Source organism: Camelina sativa, chromosome 8 (assembly GCF_030686135.1).
Source record: "Camelina sativa cultivar CO46 ecotype springtype chromosome 8, ASM3068613v1".
NCBI classification, from domain to species: Eukaryota; Viridiplantae; Streptophyta; class Magnoliopsida; order Brassicales; family Brassicaceae; genus Camelina; species Camelina sativa.
In genome coordinates this window covers 26365346-26386257 of record NC_141887.1, presented here as the reverse complement: position 1 = coordinate 26386257, position 20912 = coordinate 26365346, and the positions used below count along the sequence as shown (strand labels likewise).

Below are 20912 nucleotides of genomic sequence, written 5' to 3'. Positions count from 1 at the left end.
TTCATACTAGTAATCTTTTGTTTTGTTAATCGTAAAGTCATTAGGTTTGAAAAAAGAAAAAAAAAACATTAGGTCAAAAACTAAAATTTAAAAGGCCCAATTAGGAAATTAGAAAGCCCAAATATAACGCACTGAAGCCCAAGACAAGGCTAGCAATTCGACAAAGAAGATGATAAGCTTGGAAAACCGTACCAGTCTCGAAATCGGCAAATAATTCTCACCGGCGCGATGGAAACGGAAGCGGTGGTTCGTACCGTCGCCGGCGTAGACTGTTTCGTCTCATTACCACGTCAGCTACTCCATGCGCTTCAATCCACTAGCTCCTCCCCTCTTCCTCCGCTTCTCCCTGTTGAGCTACGCTCCGGTGACCGCCGTTGGTCAGTAGCTTGGTCCGGCTCTAGCTCATCCTCTTCTGCGATCGAGGTTTCTCTCTCTCTCTCTCTCCCTCTCTCTCCCTCTCTCTAGATTTGATTTCGCTTAGTCAAACCCAGTATTATACTTCGGTTTTGGAGGTATGGTACTCTTTTCATTTTCCCCTGTTTTGAATTTTGTTTATGTCAATAAGGTCGCTCGAGTGTTCGCGGAAAGCATATCGTTGCCGGATGGTACAGTTGTTCAAGTTCGTGTTCTTCCCAATGTGCCCAAGGCTACTTTAGTAACAGTGGAACCAGATACTGAAGATGACTGGGAAGTTCTTGAGCTCAATGCTGAACTTGCCGAAGCAGCTATACTTAGTCAGGTTAGGTTTTCTTTTTTTTCTCTCTCTAGATATTGTATACTTAACTCTTCAATTATTCTTCTATTCTTATCATCAATTCAAAAGATTTTGATTTTACCTACAAGTAAATGTCTAGCTTTTCTAGTTGATTTGGAATTGTAGCATCGTTGTCTTGTTTCTCTGCTTACCTATATCTTCTTGCTTCGTACAAGATTCGATAGTTTGTGGCGATGGCATATTCAGTTAGAAAAATGCTCTGCTGAGTAACTTTCGAACCATGTGTTTTAGGTGAGGATACTACACGAGACCATGAAATTCCCTTTGTGGTTGCATGACCGAACTGTGATAAGATTTTCCGTGGTTTCAACATTTCCATCAAAAGGGGTGGGTAAGACCATCTTTATTCCGCACCTTGGTTGTATTATCGTTGTCTATACTTTTAAAGTTTCTTCTCCTTATTACATATCTTCCCTTGGGTAGGAAAAGGGCGGGTAATACCATGATCTTATGCTTACATTCATTACAATTTTATTACTGACAGAAATGTCTTGACTGGTGGCTCGTTTTCAGTACAACTTGTGCCAGGAACTGAAGTGGCTGTGGCTCCAAAGAGACGTGACAGAAACCTCAATGCAAAAAAGAGTTCTGATGCTGTTGCTCCAGATAAAGAGTGTAACAATCTGAAGGTTCTATTACGTGTACAAGATACTGATAAATCAGCCTTTCATGAAGCTGATGTCAAAGGATTTGAGCTAAGGGTAGCTCTCACTTCCATTGCCTATATTCATCCAGATACTGCCACGAAATACTCTCTAGAATCTCTTCAGTTGATTTCTGTATCCCCTAGAATACCTTTGAAAGGTAGTGCAAAAAAGGATGAAGCCTTAAATATGAAAGACAGTGAAGCTTCAAAGGTGGCCGAAAATGGCACTCCAAGCGCAAAGAAAGAGCCCCGTCAAGCGATTCTTCGTCTTGTCTATTCAGATTTAGCTGCTCTAGGACATCTAATGATGCCCGAGTCTCTTCGTCTCTATCTAGGAGCAGGCCTACACTCATGTGAGTAAGATTTTGCTTAAACATACAGATGCTTTTGTTTTATGTACGTCCAAAATTTTGATGCTAGTGTAAAATTTTTATCCACCTGTTCAGCTAGGTCATTAAAATGTACGGAAAGATTGACCTGACGTTAAATTGACTGGTTATTAACAATATGCGACACTAGAATTTTTGTTTTTGCTTTTAATGCTGTGACTATCAGAAAACAAACTTGTAAGATATTTTTCAGTTATCGTGCAGGTGAATCCAACAATTGTAAAAAGCATCCTTGTGCACTTTTCCATTCTCAATTGAGCTTTGTTATCACAGAAACATAATTTTCTGAGAAAGAGTTATCATTTGTTGCAGGGGTTTACTTAAGGGGATGCAATGTAAAAGTAGACAAAGAAATTCCTGCTTTTTCACTTTCTCCTTGCGTCTTCAAGATTTCTGAAAAGGAAAAGGTGCTGGATAGAGGTACAAATATTCTTGGTAATCATAATTCTAGTAGAAAAGGCAGTCATCCACCATCTGGCTTGAGCACCTATATGGACGTTGTTGACTGGTCTGGGCACGATAAGGTTGTTACAGCTCTTTTATCTGAGGGTTTGCATGACAGAGGAAACCAAGATAATGCCTATCAAGTTAAGAATAAAAAAGGATTGGAATGCCTTACTCGCCTGTGGTCATTGGCACAGCTTGATGCTATTGCGTCAGTCACAGGAGTTGATGTTAGTTCGTTAATTGTAGGAAGAGAAACATTTTTCCATTTAGAAGTAAGAGGGCTCGAATCTTATAAATCAAGAGATAGGCAGTCTTCTGTTAATGATTGTTGGGAAAGTGGGAAGAATGATAAAAACGCTCCTTTAGAAATTTTGTACGTCATGACGGTCTCTGATGAGTCTTCACTTGGTGATAAATTCGCTGTGTATGAGCTTAGCCTGGATAGAAGTGAGAAGAGGGACAATGTGGTGCATATTGAGCCAGTGCTTGCGAAGATGAGTCTTGGTGACCCGATATATTTGACGACGTCTCCTAAAGAAACACACTTTAATAAAGGTGTTTCCCCGGATATATCTTCCTTGACGTGGATGGGCCCAATTGTGTTGGATGTTATCAAGCGTAGGTTTCACTTTCTTAGCTTCATCTTGCTTGAATCTTAAAAACATGATGACGCGCGCATAATCATATATATCTGTGGTTGCATATAAATATTAAATAAATTAGTCACGTATAAGGCTATAAGTGTTGTTTGGCTAAAGGGTCACCTGATAAGATATATTTACCCTGGCACAATTCGAAAAAGTAAGACAGACATAGCTCCTGCTTAATTTCTTTTAACATAATTTAGCTTAAACTTTTGGTTTCATTCTGTATTAGCTTTTGTTATAGCATGTGTTATAGTTCCATATGAAATGTCTTTGAATTAATTGTTGACCTCAACTGAAAAATTGCTCGATAATCTAATTTTTTAAATAATCTTCGTATATGGTTGATTTTATCCTGCGTCTTTTATTGCATCTGGAGAATGTTTATGACTGGATCTGTTTCTAAAGCCAAAATTGCTATTATGCAGGGATGACCGTGTTGTTGTCTCCTGCAGCCGCAATGTGGTTTAGCAAGTTCAGTATTCCATCACCTGGACATATTCTCATATATGGACCTCCTGTGAGTTCTCAATTTAGTTGTTCCATTTGGTATCCGTCAAATATGAATTTAGTTCTTTTTATTTTGGCCTTTGGGTTTAAATTCCCAGTTGATTCCTTTTCTCGCAATGTTAGTACCTTACCCATTCAAACGCTATCCCTTTGGCCAGGCATGAGTATCCGAATGTTTATCTTTAGATTTGTTCGTCCGTAAAATCTTAAAACATTGTTTCCCTGGCTTGCAGTCGTTTCTTAATTCCCATTTTGCCTACGGGTTGAAACAATCTGGTTGTTTACTAAAATATAAAAAAAGAACCGGGTTGTTTACTTATTTAAGCTTCTGGTTGATAGGGTTCAGGAAAGACAATATTGGCGAGAGCTGCTGCAAAGTACTTCGAAGAACAGAAAGACTTGTTGGCACATGTGTGAGTGGTCTTGGTTTGGGTTATGTTTGTCTACCAACTTCATTTATGTTCAAGAGATTAATTCTGGTCAGATGTGGTCTAAGTATTGATTTCTTGGTGCAGGATTCTGGTATCTTGTTCTGCACTTGCCTTGGAGAAGGTTCAACACATCCATCAAGTCCTTTCTGGTGTAATAGCTGAGGGTTTGGAACATGCACCATCTGTCATCATTTTGGATGATCTTGATAGCATTATCTCATCCTCTTCAGATACCGAGGGAACACACGCTTCGGTTGGGATTACGATGCTTACGAAATTCCTAACAGATGTTATGGATGATTATGGGGTACGGACTTTTGAAAGATATAATGTCCAACAGTTTCACTGTTCTCAAGTATTACATCCACGTATGCATCACGAGTAGCTTTAAGAAGTGTGGTGAATTTAATTATCTGAACGCAAGACTTCCTCCATGCGAAGACAAACATCACTTCTCTTGATAGTTTGGATAACTGCTTTCACCTTTCTAAGTATGGCATACAACATTAATTGGTTGTTCTTGGAACTTCTTGAACGCACTCTTTTCCAAGAAATGCCTTTAGAGACTCATTCCTCTAGATGATATATTATAAATCTGACTCACGTTTTGTTAACCAGATATATTTTTGTTCACCCAACAGGAATACAGGAATTTTTCTTGTGGAATTGGTCCACTTGCATTTGTTGCTTCTGTCCAGTCTCTGGAACAAATTCCACAGACATTGAGCTCATCAGGTACAAACTTGTTATATATCACTACCTCTACCTGTTTTAACATATATTATTTCTACCAGAATCAGTTCATGTGAATTATTCATATGATATTTGCAGGAAGGTTTGACTTCCATGTGCAACTGGCTGCTCCTGCTACCTCAGAACGTGGGGCCATACTGAAGCACGAGATACAGAAACGCCTTTTAGAATGTTCAGAAGACATATTGCTTGACTTAGCTGCTAAATGTGAAGGATATGATGCGTATGACTTGGTATTTAGAGTTTTCTATATGCTTTTAAAATTTGTCGTTGTGCGACGACCAGAAAAGATATAGTATCTGTGATGTTTCATGTTATATAAATATTTTTGTTCAAGCTTGCTATTTCGTTTTGATTTGATTATCGTTCTGTCCGTCCATTTACAGTGTGCTCTTTTTGGATTCCTTTTTTCCAGGAAATATTGGTTGATAGAGCTGTTCATGCTGCCATTGGCCGGCATCTACCTTGTGAATCAAATAATCTATCCAAATATTCTTTGGTCAAAGAAGACTTTACTCGAGCTATGCATGAATTTGTGCCTGTTGCCATGCGTGACATCACAAAATCTGCGTCTGAGGGTGGTCGTTTGGGGTGGGAAGATGTGGGAGGTGTGACTGATATTAAAAATGCTATCAAAGAGGTATATAAGCATGCTGATTGCAATATCTTCCTTTGCTGCCCTCATTGATCTAAATAGTGTTAGCCTATTATAACTGCAACCAGGAAGCATCTATTACCTGCATCTTTGTCTGCTGGCTTTTGCTTGTATCGTTGGATGTTCTTTTACTGCACTTAGGTCTTGTTCAATGGGAAACAATATTTCTATAAGACCTTGAGCTGATATAAGTTGAATTATCTTGGTTAATCTGACGGAAATAATGGTCAATATAATGTAATGCTACTACTTATGCTAACAACTACAGTTTGAACCAGTTCTTAAATAGAGATATAGTTTTGGTTATGCAATTTATTTGCTTTGCAATGTCCAGATGATTGAGTTGCCATCAAAATATCCGAAAATCTTTGCAAAATCTCCTCTGCGTTTGAGATCGAATGTTCTCTTGTATGGCCCACCTGGTTGTGGGAAGACTCACATTGTTGGTGCAGCTGCTGCCGCGTGTTCCCTACGGTTTATATCGGTGAAGGGGCCTGAGCTGTTAAACAAATACATTGGTGCATCTGAACAAGCGGTAAGAATGATACTTTTTTTTTCCATCTTCAAGAACCTTTTGAGATGATTATTATGCTTTTCAGTTCTTTAGTGGCGCATGCTTTATCTATAGTGTTGAATATATTTTGAATCTTCTGAGTTTCTTGCTTAGTCTTAACCTTGTATTGAACAATAGAATTGTAAAGAAACTTCAGTGGGAAAGTGTTTCTAGAGAAAAGTTTACAGACAGCTTAGTTCTTTTGTAACTGTTTTTTTTTTTTTTTTGTTAGTCTCTTTCCTAAAAAGCTAATGTTTCCACATCTCTGATAAACACACTTCTCTCAGGTCCGTGATATATTTTCAAAAGCAGCAGCAGCAGCACCGTGCATACTCTTTTTCGATGAATTCGATTCCATTGCTCCGAAGAGAGGACATGACAACACCGGTGTAACTGATCGAGTTGTTAATCAAGTAAGTTACTTCAAAGTCTGCATATTTGATTCACAAGAAGTTCAAACATCTCATGTGATATTTTCCTTTTGCGTAGTTTCTGACAGAACTGGATGGAGTTGAAGTTCTGACCGGGGTCTTTGTTTTTGCTGCAACGAGGTATTTACACCAGAATAAGTCTATATTACATATCATATTCAGTGTTCGATGGATTCATAAAATCTACAGCAAACGGTGGATTCTTCTGAGTTAATGGTTAATAATAAATTTAATATATTATATGAGCTATCAATGTTGAAGCCTGTTCTCAGTCCTCAATTTATGATTTCTCATTACATACAAAGGATGGATTATGACTTTATAATGGTTTTACCATAAACAGTAGACCAGATTTACTTGATCCTGCGCTCCTAAGGCCTGGTCGGCTTGATCGTTTGCTTATGTGCGACTTTCCTTCCCCACCAGAACGATTAGAGATTCTTACAGTTCTTTCGAGAAAGGTTAGTACTCCCAGTTACATCATTTTTTCCCCCTCAATCTTCATGTAAAGTATGTATGTTACATATCTGAACAACCATTGAATACTATATGACTACACCATTTCCATCGGATTCTGACAATCATTTTATGGTCTCCCTTGAAAATATGTAAATTAGAGCTATCTTTACAATATTACAAATTGAAATGACCAAATATCTTTCCGCATTTCTGCAGCTTCCGATGGCTGATGATATTGACTTAGAACCTATAGCTTTGATGACTGAAGGCTTCAGTGGAGCTGATCTTCAAGCTCTTCTCTCAGATGCCCAGCTTGCAGCTGTTCACGAGTTTCTGAACAGAGAAGATAAACCCGAAACCGGAACTACGCCAATAATAACCGATCCTCTTCTGAAGTCGATCGCTTCAAAAACTAAGCCATCGGTTTCCGAAACCGAGAAGCAAAAGCTCTATGACATATATAGCCAGTTTCTGGATTCAAGAAAATCGGTATCTCTCTCTCCTCTCCTCTCTAATTCCTCTTCCCTTTTATACAAACCCAGTAGTTGATTACTAACAAGATCAAAATCTTATTTTGCTTGTAGTCAAGGGAATCAAAGGGCAAAAGAGCAACCTTGGCATAATCAAAGGGATTGCAAAGACCAAAAAAATGGTTACATTGTAGAAATCACATCATGATGTAAAATTTGCTTTATGATATATATGCCCACTGATAAGCATTATAGTCAAAATGGTTAAAGAGATTTTAAATAAAGATCGTTAAGAGAGCCATAATTTGTTGGCCTCTTTGTAGGGTAAGTTCTACAAAATCCAAACGACCATAAACAGACTTTTCAAAACGAACTAAATCTGTAACTACTGATAAGATTCGTTTGTTTAAATCTGGAATTGTTAAAAGCTGTGATTTTTTTTTTTTAATTTAAGAAAACATAAATAAAATACTCCAAAATTTCAATAAAAATTTCTTTATTTCTAGTTTATGAAAGAAAATGTAATAATGTATACAGGACAGTCAGTTTTAATCATGAAACAAAAACAATTATCCAAAAAATAAGGGAAAAAAATGAGAAGGTAAAGATTGTTGCCACCTATCTTTGACAACGCCAGTGATTAAAATGTTGTTATGGCAAGAACCTTGAAAAGAGTCAACAAGAATATCTTACAGTTACAGGAGACGAACAGAGCAAGTTTCGGCAGTTAAGAAACTGTCATGAGTTCAGTTAATATATCATCGTCACATTACAGCTAAACATAAAAACCAAAAAAAAAAAGCAGAAAACAAAACAGAGTTTGGTTTGGTTTATAAAAATGGCAGAGAGAGAGAAAAGAGAGGTTGCTGTGACGTCTCTCTCTCCCTATCTCCTTAACCGAAACGGCATGCATTTCTTCCTTCTTTAACTTCCTTTCTCCATTCCTTCACGACAAGAATGAAATTAACTCATCACAAAATATGTCATTTTTGATGTTTGACCAAACAAAAAAAACAAATGTGACAAAAACACCAAACCCAAAAACGGTTAAGAACAAAAAGGATAAAAGAGTCTTTTACTTCTCCCTTATTCTTCTCCTGATTTTCCTCCCTCTTCATTTTCTTCTCTTTTCTGGTATATGAACAAGTTCTGAGCTGTGACCATTAGACCAACAACAGTCTTTATATCTTCTTTCTATCTCTCTCTTTCTATTATTTCCTCCTTCTGTTTTATGTTCCTATTTCTTCAAAAACTACAGCATTCGCATTCAAATTCACCTTCACTTGCTGCCTCGGCTTGCTCTTCAGGTATGTCTTTCGTCCTGTTCTTCATTCTCTGTAATTCATGTGTAGGGTTGCATTAAACAGAAACCCACAAGTTTAGCTTTGGCTATCAACAGTTCTCTCATCATATGAACAAGTAACCACCGTAAAGATGATGATGGAGAAGTCAGATTTAGTACATGAAAAGCTCTGTTCATTGTCATTCCTACAATTAGTAATAGCACCAAACTTTGATATAGATTTTTGAGTATACACCAAGTCAAAGCAAATTCAGGAAAAGCCAATTTTTTATTGTTTTTTTCCCCATAATATAAGAATATAGTGGTCTTTTTAAAATGCTAAGGTTTGAGTACACGACTGCCTCTTCTTTTGTATCTATATGTAAGCTATTAATGTTTGGCGTTGCTTGTTTTCGAAAAATTATGACAATGGAAGTCTATAAGAAAGATAACTGATACCGGATTTAGAGAAAACTTCTGAGTATTTTTACCTTCCAATCCCACCACTCTCATTTCTGAACTCCTTGCATGAATCTGATGTTTATTGGTTCTTTAGATGGGACTACATTCTCCGAAGTCACTTTTCATGTTTGAATATTTTACGTCTTCTGACTAACTGCATAAATGGTCGCATTGTCGCAGGTCAGAGGCCAAAATAGGTGGAATTCAAAGCCTGTTTTGTCAGAGAAAAACTTACATATGAATAACAAAGGGAGTCAGAACGTTGCTACCTGCAAGCCTGTCACTACATTTGTCCAAACCGACACCAACACTTTCAGAGAAATTGTGCAGCGATTGACAGGTCCATCAGAGAACAACTCTGCAGTAGCGCCACCAGAAGCAACAGTGATAAAAACCGTCATACAAAAGAAGCCAACTTCAAAGCTCCACGAGAGAAGGCAATGCATGAGGCCAAAGCTTGAAATTGTCAAACCTCCTCTAAGCTTTAAGCCCACTGGTACGACACCATCATCTAAATCTGGTAATACCAACCTTTTAACAAGTCCAGTGGGCACCCCTTCTTCATTGTTCTCTAACTTGTCCTTGGTAGAAGGGGAGAAAGCCGAACCAGATAGTTGTACAACAAACATTGAAGAAGAGGAGAAAGCCATTAAAGAAAGACGCTTTTACTTGCATCCATCGCCAAGGTCTAAACCAGGGTATACAGAACCAGAACTGCTTCCTTTGTTTCCTTTAACTTCTCCCAATTCAAGTGGCAAACCATAAACCTGGCAGATTAATCATAAGCTTGATTTCTGCCTACATTCCCAAAGATTATGTACATGTAGCGTTCTCACTCAAGAATTGTCTCTGTAATCTATGTGCAATGTCCTTGTGTACACCATCATGATCTAGCTTTGCAATGTTTTATGATTTTCATCGATTAAAACACCACAGGCTCCTTCATCTGAAGATATAAAGCATTCACTAAGTCGAAAATACTGTCTCTATGAGGGTGAGAACAATCTCCAGACACAAATACATTCCTTTGCCCATCCTCTTCTAGCCAGCTACATCCTGCTGGCTTTTTCATTTCCTTTTTCTTCATTAGGTTTCTCAACTCCATCACGCCTTCCCATTTAGCATCTGTAGCAAACATGTTCGAAATTAGAACGTGGTTCCCAGTATCGTCAGAATCAGCTTGCAAAAGATGATTTGCAACTGAGTACCCCAGATCCATCCTGTTATAGGTTGTACATGCCCTTAACAGTGTTCCCCATATACTTGCATTAGGTTCAACTGGCATCTGTGTGACAAAAGAATATGCATCATCAAGTTGACCCCCTCGAGCAAGTAGATCTACTGCACAAGCATATTGTTCCATTGTAGGAATCATACTGTGAACCGTCCTTATTGAGTCATATATTTGCAATCCATCCTGTATTAACCCCGCATGACAGCATGCAGTCAACAGAGTTGTTATGAAAACATGATCGGGCTTAATGTTCGAGTCAATCATATGAGAGTAGATCATAAGTGCTTCCTTACCCCTACCATGTACAGCATACCCAGCTACCATAGCAGTGAACATAACCAGATCTCTATGAGCATCTGATTGGAAAACAGAATATGCATGCTTCAAGCTGCCACATTTAGCATATACATCTAGTAGAGTCCCCTTCAGGCGGATATCACCAAGTCCGCCTCTAATAATATATCCATGACATTGTCTTACTAGATGCAGAGAGGCTACCTGTGCACAAACAGGGAGGAGATTCATGATAGTCACAGTGTTAGGCCTCATCCCTCGAACTTGTATCTCACGGAAAACGCCTATGGCTTCATTAGGGCAACAACTTTCAGCATAGATACGAATCATCAAACTCCAAGTGGTGAGATCAGTTGTAGACATCTCACTGAACAGCATATGAGCATCATCATGACTTCCACTATTAACATATCCTGATAACATCGAGTTATAGGTAACCAAAGTTCTCCTCTCTGACAAACCCTGAAAGATCTTATGGGCGTACTCTACATTACCACATTTGGCATATGCATCAAGCAACGCATTGCCAAGCTTGGGTTCCTCTTCATCATGTAAAAGACCGGCCTTAAGTGAGTACCCATGAACTTCTTTTACCTTACCAACTCCCTCTACATTTGTGCAGAATTTGACTAGGCTTAAAACAGTAATAGAGTCAAGAGTTATTGCTTCATGAAACAAGTGGTGTAAGAGGTTCAAAAACCGAAAATGCCTAGGACTGTCAGCGAAGGCATCAAGTATAGTATTCCAAGATATTATATCCTTCGTGGATATCAGTGAAAAGGCCCAATATGCTGCACTCGTGTCACCAAATCTTGCATAGAAACTAATGAGAGCATTCCCAACTGATGTATCCTCCAAAAGGTAAGAACGGCGCAAAATATAGTTATGTATCTCTTTGCCAAAGGTCAAGTCACTTAACTGCGCGCAGACAGGAAGGATGCTTACAATAGTTACCGAATCAGGAGAAACATCCCCCTTATGCACCAATTTTTGAAATAACTGCAAGGCTTTAAACCACTCACAATTTGATGCATAACCGGCTATGACAACGTTCCATGAAACAAGATCTTTGGAACCCATCTTTGTAAACAATGAAGCTGCTTCTTCCATTCTTCCGACTCTCAAATAGAAACTCACAAGAGAATTGCATACAAAAACATGGGTTTGTAACCAAGACCTGTGCACAACATAACTGTGAATCTGCCTTCCACTTTGATAGGCAATGTCCTTGTCCATAGAAGCGCAAACTGGCAAAATATTTGCAATAGTTGCATAGTTAGGCTCCGTAGGTTCCTTCAGCATTAGACAAAACAATCTAAATGCATGGGCCATCATCTTGTTCTCAGAAAACCCAGCAATAATCGCATTCCAAGAGACAACATCTTTGTCAGATATACCATCAAACGCAGTATAAGCATCAGGGAAGATAAGCCCGCATTTGGCATACATGGAAACCAGCGCATTCCCCACAAGTGTATCTTTTTCGAAACCAGTTTTGATAATATAAGAATGCATACTCTTCCCATTGTATGAATCCCCAAGGCGAACACACACAGGAAGAACTATCGCAAAGGTAACAGAGCTGGGCTTAGGCTCGTCAGCAAAGTGTATGGCTTTGAAAAACCTCATCGTCTCATGAGCACAAGAATCCGAAAGTCCTGTCAGAACAATGTTCCAAACAACAGGATCAACACTGTTCATTTGCCTAAACATCTTCTGGCAATCATCCATCCTCCTGCATTTCGCATACATGTTTAGAACTGACTTCGAAACCACAGTGCAGTCCATATGACCAAGCTTGGTCACGCAACCGTGCAGAGCCCTCCCTGATATGACCTCAGACACTGAAGCGCAAACTTTGATAACATCCGAAAAAACCTTGTGATCAGTTCCAAAACCAGACAAAAGTCTGAATTTTTGAACAAATTGCCGCAAAATCTCCATCTTCCCCTTAAATATCACAGCAACGCCCGTTTATTAACAAAACCCACGCTAGAGAATTCGGATCAGACATTTTCACAAACACCTGATATGCAAGAACAGTTTCCTTCCAACTTTTGTAACACTATAGATATAAGCGTTTTCCATATGTGACAGACACAGAGAAATTGAAAAACCAGAATCTTCATCAATGTTTCTTATTTATCAACGAAGATGTCGCTCAGTCTCCATCTCCAGTTCTCCACATAAAAAAGCAAGCGAGAGTATTTTTCTGAGTGAACTGGAATTATAAATACGTGGACTATTTTAATCCAATTAAAAATAAAGGGTTAAAATTAATAAATTAAATTAGTTAAGTCCTTGAATGCAAATTTACCATTCCTATTATTATTCGAATTAATTAGAATGAAAAAAAAAAACATAACTCCATAAATATATATAAGCCCTCGTCGGCTCTGCTTTACACATCTCTGATACGATAAAGTTACATCATCTCTCAGCTTGAATCGGCACTGACGACGAAAGCATCTTTGACCAATATGGCGCCACCTGTAGGTGAAACGGCGGCTGTGGTTGATGGCGAGCCGCAACAGCAACGACAAGCTGGTGGGTTTGGGCAGAGTATTACAGGAATCATTAGAATCGCCATGTTCTGCTACTTTGCTTCAAAGTTCTTTTCCCCTAAACAAAAACTTGCGGATCCTTCTAAGCCTTCTCACCTTATGTCCAATCTCTTTCATAGGGGAGAGCCCATGGTAATTTTTTCTTGTTTAAATTACTGGTGATTACTTGCGATTAGTTTTAGTTTCTGCAATTTGATTTCGTTTCTCTGGTCTGAATTTTAAAAACGTTACTTTTGGGTTCGAATCACAGAGTTTGTTCTTGTCAGAGCTTTTTTTCCCCTTCTGGGTGGTTTAGGGTTTTCCCCTCCGAATTTAACTTCACCAGGATATGTGTTTCAGATACTTTACTGTAATTAATCAGTGGGTTTTTTTATAACACCGGTTTGGTTCTGGAACATGATTCTTGGAGACAGATTGGTGTCAGGGTTTTTCTGATCACTGATTTGTTGTTTGGTTATGATTTATGAATCATGTTTCAGGATATGTGGTTTTATCTTTCGGAGCATGAGAAATTCAATGACTTTGGGAATGAAGGTGCTCTTATTTGGCACGAGACAAACATACCTTATGCTGTGTGGAAGCCAGAGAGCACTAGGACCTTGTTAACGACGTATCATCCATCCGAGGTAATTTCATTGTTCAACTGATATAGGTATTTGGGTTTCTTGATGTGATTCTTTCTAGATTAATAATATATAGGCTCCATTGACTTACGATGTCTGTTCTGTTGTTACAGGCACTGAAGAATAATGGAAGTCTCTATGCTCATGTCTTCTTTGCTCGATCTGGTTATCCTGTAGATCCCAGCGATCCGGAATACCAACCTCTTAACTGTTTTGGCAGGACACACCGTAAGACCTCCCTTTTTCATACACAAACAACCTTTTTATTTGACAGTTGTTTTTGGTTGGTAGATTATGTATTCGATAAGTTGGACAACTCGTTTCTCTGTTTCAGCTGTTGCGACTTACTTGCCAAAGCGTAAAGCGGATAAGAAGAAGAGTCTGCTGGGAAATCCGAAAGACACTGATGAATCTAATGCGGAAGTTGAGGTGTGTCTCTATGAAACTTTTTGATACAGAACTTTTTTTCAATGTTTTTATGATATTGTTTGGCCTGTGATGGCACACATGCTTATGTACTAACACAAAGCAGACATCGCAGGAGGTTAATGGTAAGGACTCGGATCTCAAGGATGAAGGCCCTGTGGAATGGGTATCCCACTGGAAACCAAATGTCACAATTAACCTAGTCGATGATTTTACTCGGTAAGTTAGATAAAACTGATAATTGGTAGATGAATATTGGAGCATGCTTCCTTTTCTTTTGGGTTCAGTTTTAACAATGAATCTCATAAAACGTTTGCTAACTATTTCAGTTTCCTTACAGCTATCCAGAGCATGGTGTACCACCAAACATTGCTCCTTGTATCCTTCTATTTGTACGGATGATGTGCTTGTTATTATTTGAGTTTTTGACAACTCTCTATACACATCCTTCTCTAACAATTGAAGACACTAACATAGTAGCATGTGCATCATCTTCCATGCCATTTATAACATTAGTTTGTTTAAACTTGTTTGAAAATTCCAAATACTCAAGAACTAAAGCTTGAGTTTCTGGGTTTTTGGAACTAGTGCCACACATCACTAGCTGGAATCGAAAATATATGAGGATGTCTTTTCGCTCTGCTATAGGTGTGATGGTCCATATTTTCTCTTTCCTTTACTTAACTTAATTGGCAGACTTACTGGTGGAACCTAGTACTGTAAACTACTACCCTACTGTTGTCTTCAATGAGTTTTGGCTGCTAAGGGATAAGTTGATTATAATCAATGAGACAGTCTCAGAGCTACCGCTTAATCTGGAAGTAAGCCCCATAAGCATGACAAAGTGGCAGCTGTTTGAGCAGATTGATCAGTCTTTCCAGATTCACCGTAGCTATGGAAGCATGCTTGATGGTGAATCTGACGAACTAAAGGTAATTCTGGTCTTTTATGTTCAGCTTGCTTCATTGCCATATTGCATATACTAAGATGTGCATCTAACTACTCTAACTATGATACCCGAAAGTAGTAGAGAGATGTGAGTGATTGTTTTCTGTTAATGAACTACGGTGATTAATTTTTTAAGGTTAATTTCGCAGAGGGTGTTTTTGGAAGGAAATCCCTATCTGTTAGGCGTCACAATGTTTGTTTCGATGCTTCATTCTGTATTTGACTTCCTCGCATTCAAAAATGGTAAACACCAAAAGAACACCTGCTTTTCTAAAATGCTTCATAAACTTAGCTATCTGATACTCTGTTGCTTTGCTTGCAGATATCCAGTTTTGGAACAAGAACAAATCTATGGAAGGACTGTCTGCGAAGTCTGTTGTGCTGAACTTTATCTGTCAGTTCATCATCTTCCTCTACCTGCTTGACAACGACACTTCATGGATGATATTGGCTAGTTCTGGAGTTGGTGTCTGCATCGAGTTCTGGAAAATAGGAAAAGCCATGCGAATTGAGGTACCACTAAGTCCAGTATTTTTGTGCATGTGTAACATCATTAAAAATAACAGCCAGTGATACTTTCAATCTGATTTTTGCCTTGCGTATATATACCCTGACAAACATATAAATTTTCCAGGTTGATCGAAGTGGAATGATTCCAAGATTGAGGTTCCACGACCGTGAATCCTATGCAAGCAACAAAACCAAGGAGTATGACGATATAGCCATTAAATTCTTATCCTATGTGCTCCTCCTCCTTGTCGCGGGGTTCTCCGTATATTCACTCGCCTATGAACGCCACAAGAGTTGGTACTCATGGATCCTATCTTCACTAACGAGCTGCGTCTACATGTTTGGTAAAAAGCCTTAAAAATTCTCTTTGACCAGTTCAAAGCTCTCTTGTAGTTGATTCTATTGAGTTGAGATCCATCTGTTATGTGTTTGCAGGTTTCATTATGATGTGTCCTCAATTGTTCATCAACTATAAGCTGAAGTCAGTAGCACATTTACCATGGAGGCAAATGACATACAAGTTCCTCAACACAATCATCGACGATCTCTTTGCTTTTGTCATCAAAATGCCAATGCTGCATCGCCTTTCTGTCTTCCGAGATGGTAAATACGAATCCATATTTCCCTGAGTTTGTTTATTCAAGTCTCTAAGATAATTTTAGAATTCACAAAAAAAAAAAAAAAAAAAGAATGATGATGATGTAATTTTGGTGTTGTTGTTGTTGCAGATGTGATATTCTTGATATACTTGTACCAGAGATGGGTTTATCCTGTGGACAAAACTCGTGTCAACGAGTTTGGTTTTGGAGGTGAAGAAGAGTCTGTGGATACAAAGACTATCACTGACCAAGAAGATGACAAGAAAACAAACTAATCAGCTTTGTGCTTTTGTTCTTTCTAAACAATTTTGAGCTTTTTTTTGTTTTTTTCTGTTCTAGAAAGTTTTGTTAAATGCTATTTATACCGAAAAGGAATTTTATTTAGGATTAAAAGAAAAGAAAAATGTATCATGGAAAAGATCATTCTCGCAATACAAGACGCATCTGCAGTCCGAGACTACCTTACATACTTATTCTTATTCATATGTGCAGCAACAGAGGTTTTCATTATTACATTGTCCATCCGCAGTCCCCATTGAGCTACAGAACTCAATGCATTTCATCATCCCTTCCATACATGGTGCTGTGTCGAAACACTGAGAAAATCTATATTTTTCTTCAAACACTAAATCAAAAAGGTATAGTATATCAAACGTCGATAGCGAAGCACTAAAAGAAACATGTAAGCAATTACCCAAAAAAAAAAAAAAAAAAACAGAATCTTACAAGGAATGGTTTTGAAACTTGGACGGCAATGAACAGTACAGATGCCCAACATAATGGTGAAAGCAAATACTACCACTATTTTCTTAATGAAGTCCATTGTTTTTTTAAACCTGCTCTGATACTCTACGTAAATGTAACGTAGATCGATGATATTATTCATTCGCAGTAGACAAGTATATATATATACACATATGTTTTCTAGAGAATTTATTGAGAATATAAACTTTGCATAACAATAGATTATAGTCAAATCATATCCCTAAATTGCCAGATATCCCCTACTATATTAATTCATAAGTACAAATATAAAACAAATCAAGTGTAAAAAAATTACATTGTCATGCCATTGGTTTTAAGGCAAATGTTTAATTTTTCAGTAAGGGTAAATATGTAATTTAAATATAAGACTAATAAAATCTTTGAAATAATTATTTGTTTTTTTTAAATTACTTTCTCTCACTAATTAGTTATGGAAGAAAATTACTAACTAATTTTAAAAAATTGTAAACCAATCAGGATTTAAAAACTAAGATTTTATATCTATATATACAACATAATTATTTTTCATAACTATATTTGGAAGATTTTGTTAAGATTTTAAATTATGTTTATAATATTATCTTCCTTTTATTTTATTTACAAATTATTTTGAATCAAATTAAAATACTATAATATTCTAAAATATATAATTACTATGTAAAAATATATATATATATATATATATATATATATATATATATTTACCACACAATTGCAATATTAAAAATAGATACTCTTTCAAACAAAATAACTTTTCAAAAAAATATAACAATAATTATTATTATTATATTATAGCTATAGGAAAAAATGTCGACTCTGTGCTCATTTGCTATATTGCACGGACACAGGATATCTTCTAATATCTATTATTAATAATTTATGACTAAATAACATTCCATAAATGTATTCAACCGAGTTTTATAAATTCTAAATTAATGGGGATATATTATATAGTATTCATTTTACAATATATCATAAATATTTTCTTATATATAAAAAAACAAATTTTTATGTAAAATTTATAAACTTTTTGACAGATATTTGCATTTTCTGTTTTTTCCAAGGTCATTCAATACGACGTCGTTAGTTGGTTGGTAACTTATATGGGCCGTAGTCTTCAATCTTTCTGCAATGCAACTAGACGACGATTGAGCCCATATACATAATTAAATACTAACAAACGTCACCGTTTCTATATAACGCAGTAGTAGCGCGTGGAAAAAATGGACGCGTGGGAATGAATCAGATCAAGCAGCTCCACGCGCAGTGCATCAGAACAGGAGTAGACGAAACCAGAGATCTCTTACAACGATTGCTTCTGATTCCAAACCTTATTTATGCCCGAAGGCTCTTTGATCTTCATCGAAACCCTTGTCTCTTCCTCTACAACAAGCTAATTCAAGCTTACTCTGTTCATGGCCATCCCCACGAATCAATCGTCCTCTACAATTGCAATATTAAAAATAGATACTCTCTCAAACCAAATAACTTTTCAAAAAAATATAACAATAATTATTATTATTATATTATAGCTATAGGAAAAAATGTTGACTCTGCCCTCTTTTGCTATATTGCATGGGATATCTCTTAGACTCTTAGTATCCACTATTAAAAATCTACGACTAAATAACATTCCATAAATGTATTCCACAGAGTTTTAGAAATTCTAAATTAATGAGGATATATTATATAGTATTCATTTTACAATATATCATAAATATTTTCTTATATATATAAAAACAAAATTTTATGTAAAATTTATAAACTTGTTGGCAGATATTTGCATTTTCTGTTTTTGCAAGATCATTCAATACGACGCCGTTAGTGGGTCGGTGACTTATATGGGCCGTAATCTTCAACCTTTCTTCAATGCAACTAACGACGATTGAGCCCATATACATAATTAAATTGCTAACAAACGTCACCGTTTCTTATATAACGCATTAGTAGCGCTTGAGAAAAGTGGACGAGTGGGGGAATGAATCAGATCAAGCAGCTCCACGCGCAGTGCATCAGAACAGGAGTAGACGAAACCAGAGATCTCTTACAACGACTGCTTCTGATTCCAAACCTTGTTTATGCCCGAAAGCTCTTTGATCTTCATCGAAACCCTTGTCTCTTCCTCTACAACAAGCTAATTCAAGCTTACTCTGTTCATGGCCATCCCCACAAATCTATCGTCCTCTATAATCTCCTCTCCCACAATGGTCTCCGACCAAATCACCACTCTTTCAATTTCATCTTCGCAGCTTCTGCTTCGTTTTCGTCTGCTCGACCTTTACGGTTGCTTCATTCGCAGTTTTTCAAATCCGGGTTTGAATCTGATTCGTTCTGCTGCACTGCTCTAATCACTTCCTATTCGAAGCTAGGAGCATTGTGTTGTGCACGCAGAGTGTTCGACGAAATGTCTAGCCGAGATGTACCGGTCTGGAATGCAATGATCACGGGTTACCAAAGACATGGTGATACGAAGGCGGCGATGGAGTTGTTTGATTCCATGCCTAGTAAGAACGTTACCTCGTGGACCACCGTAATTTCTGGGTTTTCTCAGAACGGGGATTACTCTGAAGCTTTGTCGATGTTTTTGTGTATGGAGAAAGACAAATCCGTGAAACCAAACCATTTTACTGTAGCTAGTGTTCTCCCTGCTTGTTCCAACCTAGGGGAATTGGAGATTGGCAGAAGGTTAGAAGGCTATGCTAGAGAGAACGGGTTCTTTGATAACATTTACGTGTGTAATGCTCTTCTAGATATGTACTCAAAATGTGGAATGATTGATGTAGCCAAACGTTTATTAGATGAAATTGGGAACCAGAGAAATTTGTGCTCCTGGAACTCCATGATCGGTAGTCTAGCTACTCACGGGAAACACGACGAAGCTCTTGAACTTTATGCCCACATGTTGGTGAGCATTTCTGTTTTGTTTCTTCTTCAGTTCAAAAAAAGCATATTGATTCCTCTGTTCTTTAAAGTTCTAACACTTATGATTTTCTATTGGTACTTTAGCGAGAAGGAGAAAAACCAGACGCAGTGACATTTGTTGGGTTGTTGCTAGCTTGTGTTCATGGTGGGATGGTGGTGAAGGGGCAAGAATTGTTCAAGTCCATGGAGGAAGTTCACAAGATTTCGCCAAAGCTAGAGCACTACGGATGCATGATCGATCTCTTGGGGCGTGTTGGGAAGCTGGAAGAAGCCTGTGATCTCATCAAAACAATGCCAATGAAACCAGATGCTGTGGTATGGGGAACCCTTTTGGGTGCTTGTAGTTTCCATGGAAATGTTGAGATAGCAGAGATAGCAAGCGAGGCACTGTTCAAGCTTGAACCAACAAATCCAGGTAACTGTGTGATCATGTCGAATATATACGCCGCCAATGAGAAGTGGGATGGAGTTTTGAGGATGCGGAAGTTGATGAAGAAGGAAACGATGACAAAGGCTGCTGGTTATAGCTATTTTGTGGAAGTAGGAGTTGAAGTTCATAGATTTACTGTGGAAGATAAATCACACACAAGATCTTACGAGATCTATCAGGTTCTTGATGAAATTTTCAGGAGAATGAAACCTGAGAAGAGTCAGCTTGAACAACTATGCATATGAAAGGCAGATGTTTCCTTTGTTCACTTGTTCAGTATCAATGTCGAACTGAATGGATCTATTGAAACTACAACAATATGTGATTTTGGTGTTTTTCACATTCTTAATACTCAATCAAATGAAATTCGGTTCAGATTCGGTATACAGTATCATCCAGTTGTTGAAACAAACCGAAACGCAACTGTATGTATATCTATCAATTTAGATCGAACATGACGAGATGAGAGACGATATAGTTGAAGAAAGCTGACATGGAATTCGTGTAGGTGAGATTGAGACGATACCATCACTGGTTTTCTCTATATCCATCGAATAGTAACGCTCTCAAACTTCATCAAAAAACATTTGTGACAAGAAAGAATACATAACACAAAACCGGAAGCGGGGATAACTAAAAAAAGGTAAAAAACTATCAAAGTTCCGGTATACTTATCTAACTGATAAGTTA

At 37.6% G+C, this 20912-nt stretch overlaps 6 protein-coding genes across 15 annotated transcripts; 4 read left to right on the top strand and 2 right to left on the bottom strand.

Moving 5' to 3' along the window:
* Nucleotides 1-151: 151 nt before the first annotated feature.
* LOC104708237 (peroxisomal ATPase PEX1) lies at nucleotides 152-7502 on the top strand. 5 transcript variants are annotated; one of them, XM_087462854.1, is made up of 17 exons: nucleotides 152-423; nucleotides 566-739; nucleotides 1007-1102; nucleotides 1289-1774; nucleotides 2123-2875; nucleotides 3330-3421; nucleotides 3751-3824; nucleotides 3927-4149; nucleotides 4484-4577; nucleotides 4674-4828; nucleotides 5011-5235; nucleotides 5585-5785; nucleotides 6091-6216; nucleotides 6293-6354; nucleotides 6578-6695; nucleotides 6910-7182; nucleotides 7278-7502. In XM_087462854.1, the coding sequence occupies exons 4-17, from the start codon at nucleotides 1609-1611 to the stop codon at nucleotides 7314-7316; spliced, it is 2601 nt and encodes an 866-aa protein (XP_087318980.1). In that variant the 5' UTR covers nucleotides 152-423; nucleotides 566-739; nucleotides 1007-1102; nucleotides 1289-1608; the 3' UTR covers nucleotides 7317-7502. The 5 variants fall into 5 exon arrangements, with proteins under 5 accessions (XP_087318980.1, XP_010423077.1, XP_010423078.1 ...); XM_010424775.3 differs by having other exon boundaries at nucleotides 158-423; nucleotides 1007-1106; XM_087462855.1 differs by having other exon boundaries at nucleotides 181-423; nucleotides 1007-1106; nucleotides 1260-1774.
* Nucleotides 7503-7800: 298 nt separating this feature from the next.
* On the bottom strand, nucleotides 7801-12672 carry LOC104709872 (putative pentatricopeptide repeat-containing protein At5g08490). 5 transcript variants are annotated; one of them, XM_087462860.1, is made up of 4 exons: nucleotides 9177-12672; nucleotides 8937-9061; nucleotides 8243-8498; nucleotides 7801-8107 (listed from the first exon to the last, which is right to left on the bottom strand). In XM_087462860.1, exon 1 carries the CDS (start codon nucleotides 12377-12379, stop codon nucleotides 9830-9832), a length of 2550 nt encoding a protein of 849 aa, XP_087318986.1. In that variant the 5' UTR covers nucleotides 12380-12672; the 3' UTR covers nucleotides 7801-8107; nucleotides 8243-8498; nucleotides 8937-9061; nucleotides 9177-9829. The 5 variants fall into 5 exon arrangements, with proteins under 5 accessions (XP_087318986.1, XP_087318984.1, XP_087318985.1 ...); XM_087462858.1 differs by having other exon boundaries at nucleotides 9143-12666; XM_087462859.1 differs by having other exon boundaries at nucleotides 7801-8498.
* Nucleotides 9055-9837, top strand: LOC104709873 (VQ motif-containing protein 31-like). The gene is made up of 2 exons (XM_087462862.1): nucleotides 9055-9403; nucleotides 9497-9837. The coding sequence occupies exons 1-2, from the start codon at nucleotides 9070-9072 to the stop codon at nucleotides 9670-9672; spliced, it is 510 nt and encodes a 169-aa protein (XP_087318988.1). The 5' UTR covers nucleotides 9055-9069; the 3' UTR covers nucleotides 9673-9837.
* A 118-nt stretch (nucleotides 12673-12790) lies between the features above and the next one.
* On the top strand, nucleotides 12791-16509 carry LOC104708234 (uncharacterized). 2 transcript variants are annotated; one of them, XM_087463007.1, is made up of 12 exons: nucleotides 12791-13131; nucleotides 13479-13625; nucleotides 13736-13850; nucleotides 13957-14051; nucleotides 14155-14267; nucleotides 14389-14426; nucleotides 14745-14980; nucleotides 15146-15239; nucleotides 15319-15509; nucleotides 15631-15850; nucleotides 15942-16109; nucleotides 16235-16509. In XM_087463007.1, exons 1-12 carry the CDS (start codon nucleotides 12916-12918, stop codon nucleotides 16378-16380), a joined length of 1779 nt encoding a protein of 592 aa, XP_087319133.1. In that variant the 5' UTR covers nucleotides 12791-12915; the 3' UTR covers nucleotides 16381-16509. The 2 variants fall into 2 exon arrangements, with proteins under 2 accessions (XP_087319133.1, XP_087319134.1); XM_087463008.1 differs by having other exon boundaries at nucleotides 12797-13131; nucleotides 14164-14267.
* On the bottom strand, nucleotides 16464-17007 carry LOC147940494 (defensin-like protein 109). Its single transcript, XM_087463009.1, has 2 exons — nucleotides 16832-17007; nucleotides 16464-16730 (listed from the first exon to the last, which is right to left on the bottom strand). The coding sequence occupies exons 1-2, from the start codon at nucleotides 16989-16991 to the stop codon at nucleotides 16582-16584; spliced, it is 309 nt and encodes a 102-aa protein (XP_087319135.1). The 5' UTR covers nucleotides 16992-17007; the 3' UTR covers nucleotides 16464-16581.
* Nucleotides 17008-18803: 1796 nt separating this feature from the next.
* Nucleotides 18804-20597, top strand: LOC109126000 (pentatricopeptide repeat-containing protein At5g08510). The gene is made up of 2 exons (XM_087462853.1): nucleotides 18804-19775; nucleotides 19877-20597. The coding sequence occupies exons 1-2, from the start codon at nucleotides 18849-18851 to the stop codon at nucleotides 20465-20467; spliced, it is 1518 nt and encodes a 505-aa protein (XP_087318979.1). The 5' UTR covers nucleotides 18804-18848; the 3' UTR covers nucleotides 20468-20597.
* The last annotated feature ends 315 nt before the right edge of the window (nucleotides 20598-20912 follow it).

What these genes read in the sequence shown, in the direction of transcription:
- LOC104708237 (XM_010424775.3), top strand. Translation starts at nt 229, where the DNA reads ATGGAAACGGAAGCGGTGGTTCGTACCGTCGCCGGCGTAGACTGTTTC. An exon ending in ATTTCCATCAAAAGGGGTGG is followed by an intron (nt 1,107 to 1,288) that starts GTAAGACCATCT and finishes GCTCGTTTTCAG; the next exon opens with TACAACTTGTGCCAGGAACT. An exon ending in TTCTCATATATGGACCTCCT is followed by an intron (nt 3,422 to 3,750) that starts GTGAGTTCTCAA and finishes TCTGGTTGATAG; the next exon opens with GGTTCAGGAAAGACAATATT.
- LOC104709873 (XM_087462862.1), top strand. Translation starts at nt 9,070, where the DNA reads ATGGTCGCATTGTCGCAGGTCAGAGGCCAAAATAGGTGGAATTCAAAG. An exon ending in TCTAAGCTTTAAGCCCACTG is followed by an intron (nt 9,404 to 9,496) that starts GTACGACACCAT and finishes TGTCCTTGGTAG; the next exon opens with AAGGGGAGAAAGCCGAACCA.
- LOC104709872 (XM_087462859.1), bottom strand. Translation starts at nt 12,379, where the DNA reads ATGGAGATTTTGCGGCAATTTGTTCAAAAATTCAGACTTTTGTCTGGT.
- LOC104708234 (XM_087463007.1), top strand. Translation starts at nt 12,916, where the DNA reads ATGGCGCCACCTGTAGGTGAAACGGCGGCTGTGGTTGATGGCGAGCCG. An exon ending in CTAGTCGATGATTTTACTCG is followed by an intron (nt 14,268 to 14,388) that starts GTAAGTTAGATA and finishes GTTTCCTTACAG; the next exon opens with CTATCCAGAGCATGGTGTAC. An exon ending in GAAAAGCCATGCGAATTGAG is followed by an intron (nt 15,510 to 15,630) that starts GTACCACTAAGT and finishes TAAATTTTCCAG; the next exon opens with GTTGATCGAAGTGGAATGAT.
- LOC147940494 (XM_087463009.1), bottom strand. Translation starts at nt 16,991, where the DNA reads ATGAATAATATCATCGATCTACGTTACATTTACGTAGAGTATCAGAGC. An exon ending in AAGTTTCAAAACCATTCCTT is followed by an intron (nt 16,731 to 16,831) that starts GTAAGATTCTGT and finishes TTTTTGATTTAG; the next exon opens with TGTTTGAAGAAAAATATAGA.
- LOC109126000 (XM_087462853.1), top strand. Translation starts at nt 18,849, where the DNA reads ATGAATCAGATCAAGCAGCTCCACGCGCAGTGCATCAGAACAGGAGTA. An exon ending in AACTTTATGCCCACATGTTG is followed by an intron (nt 19,776 to 19,876) that starts GTGAGCATTTCT and finishes TTGGTACTTTAG; the next exon opens with CGAGAAGGAGAAAAACCAGA.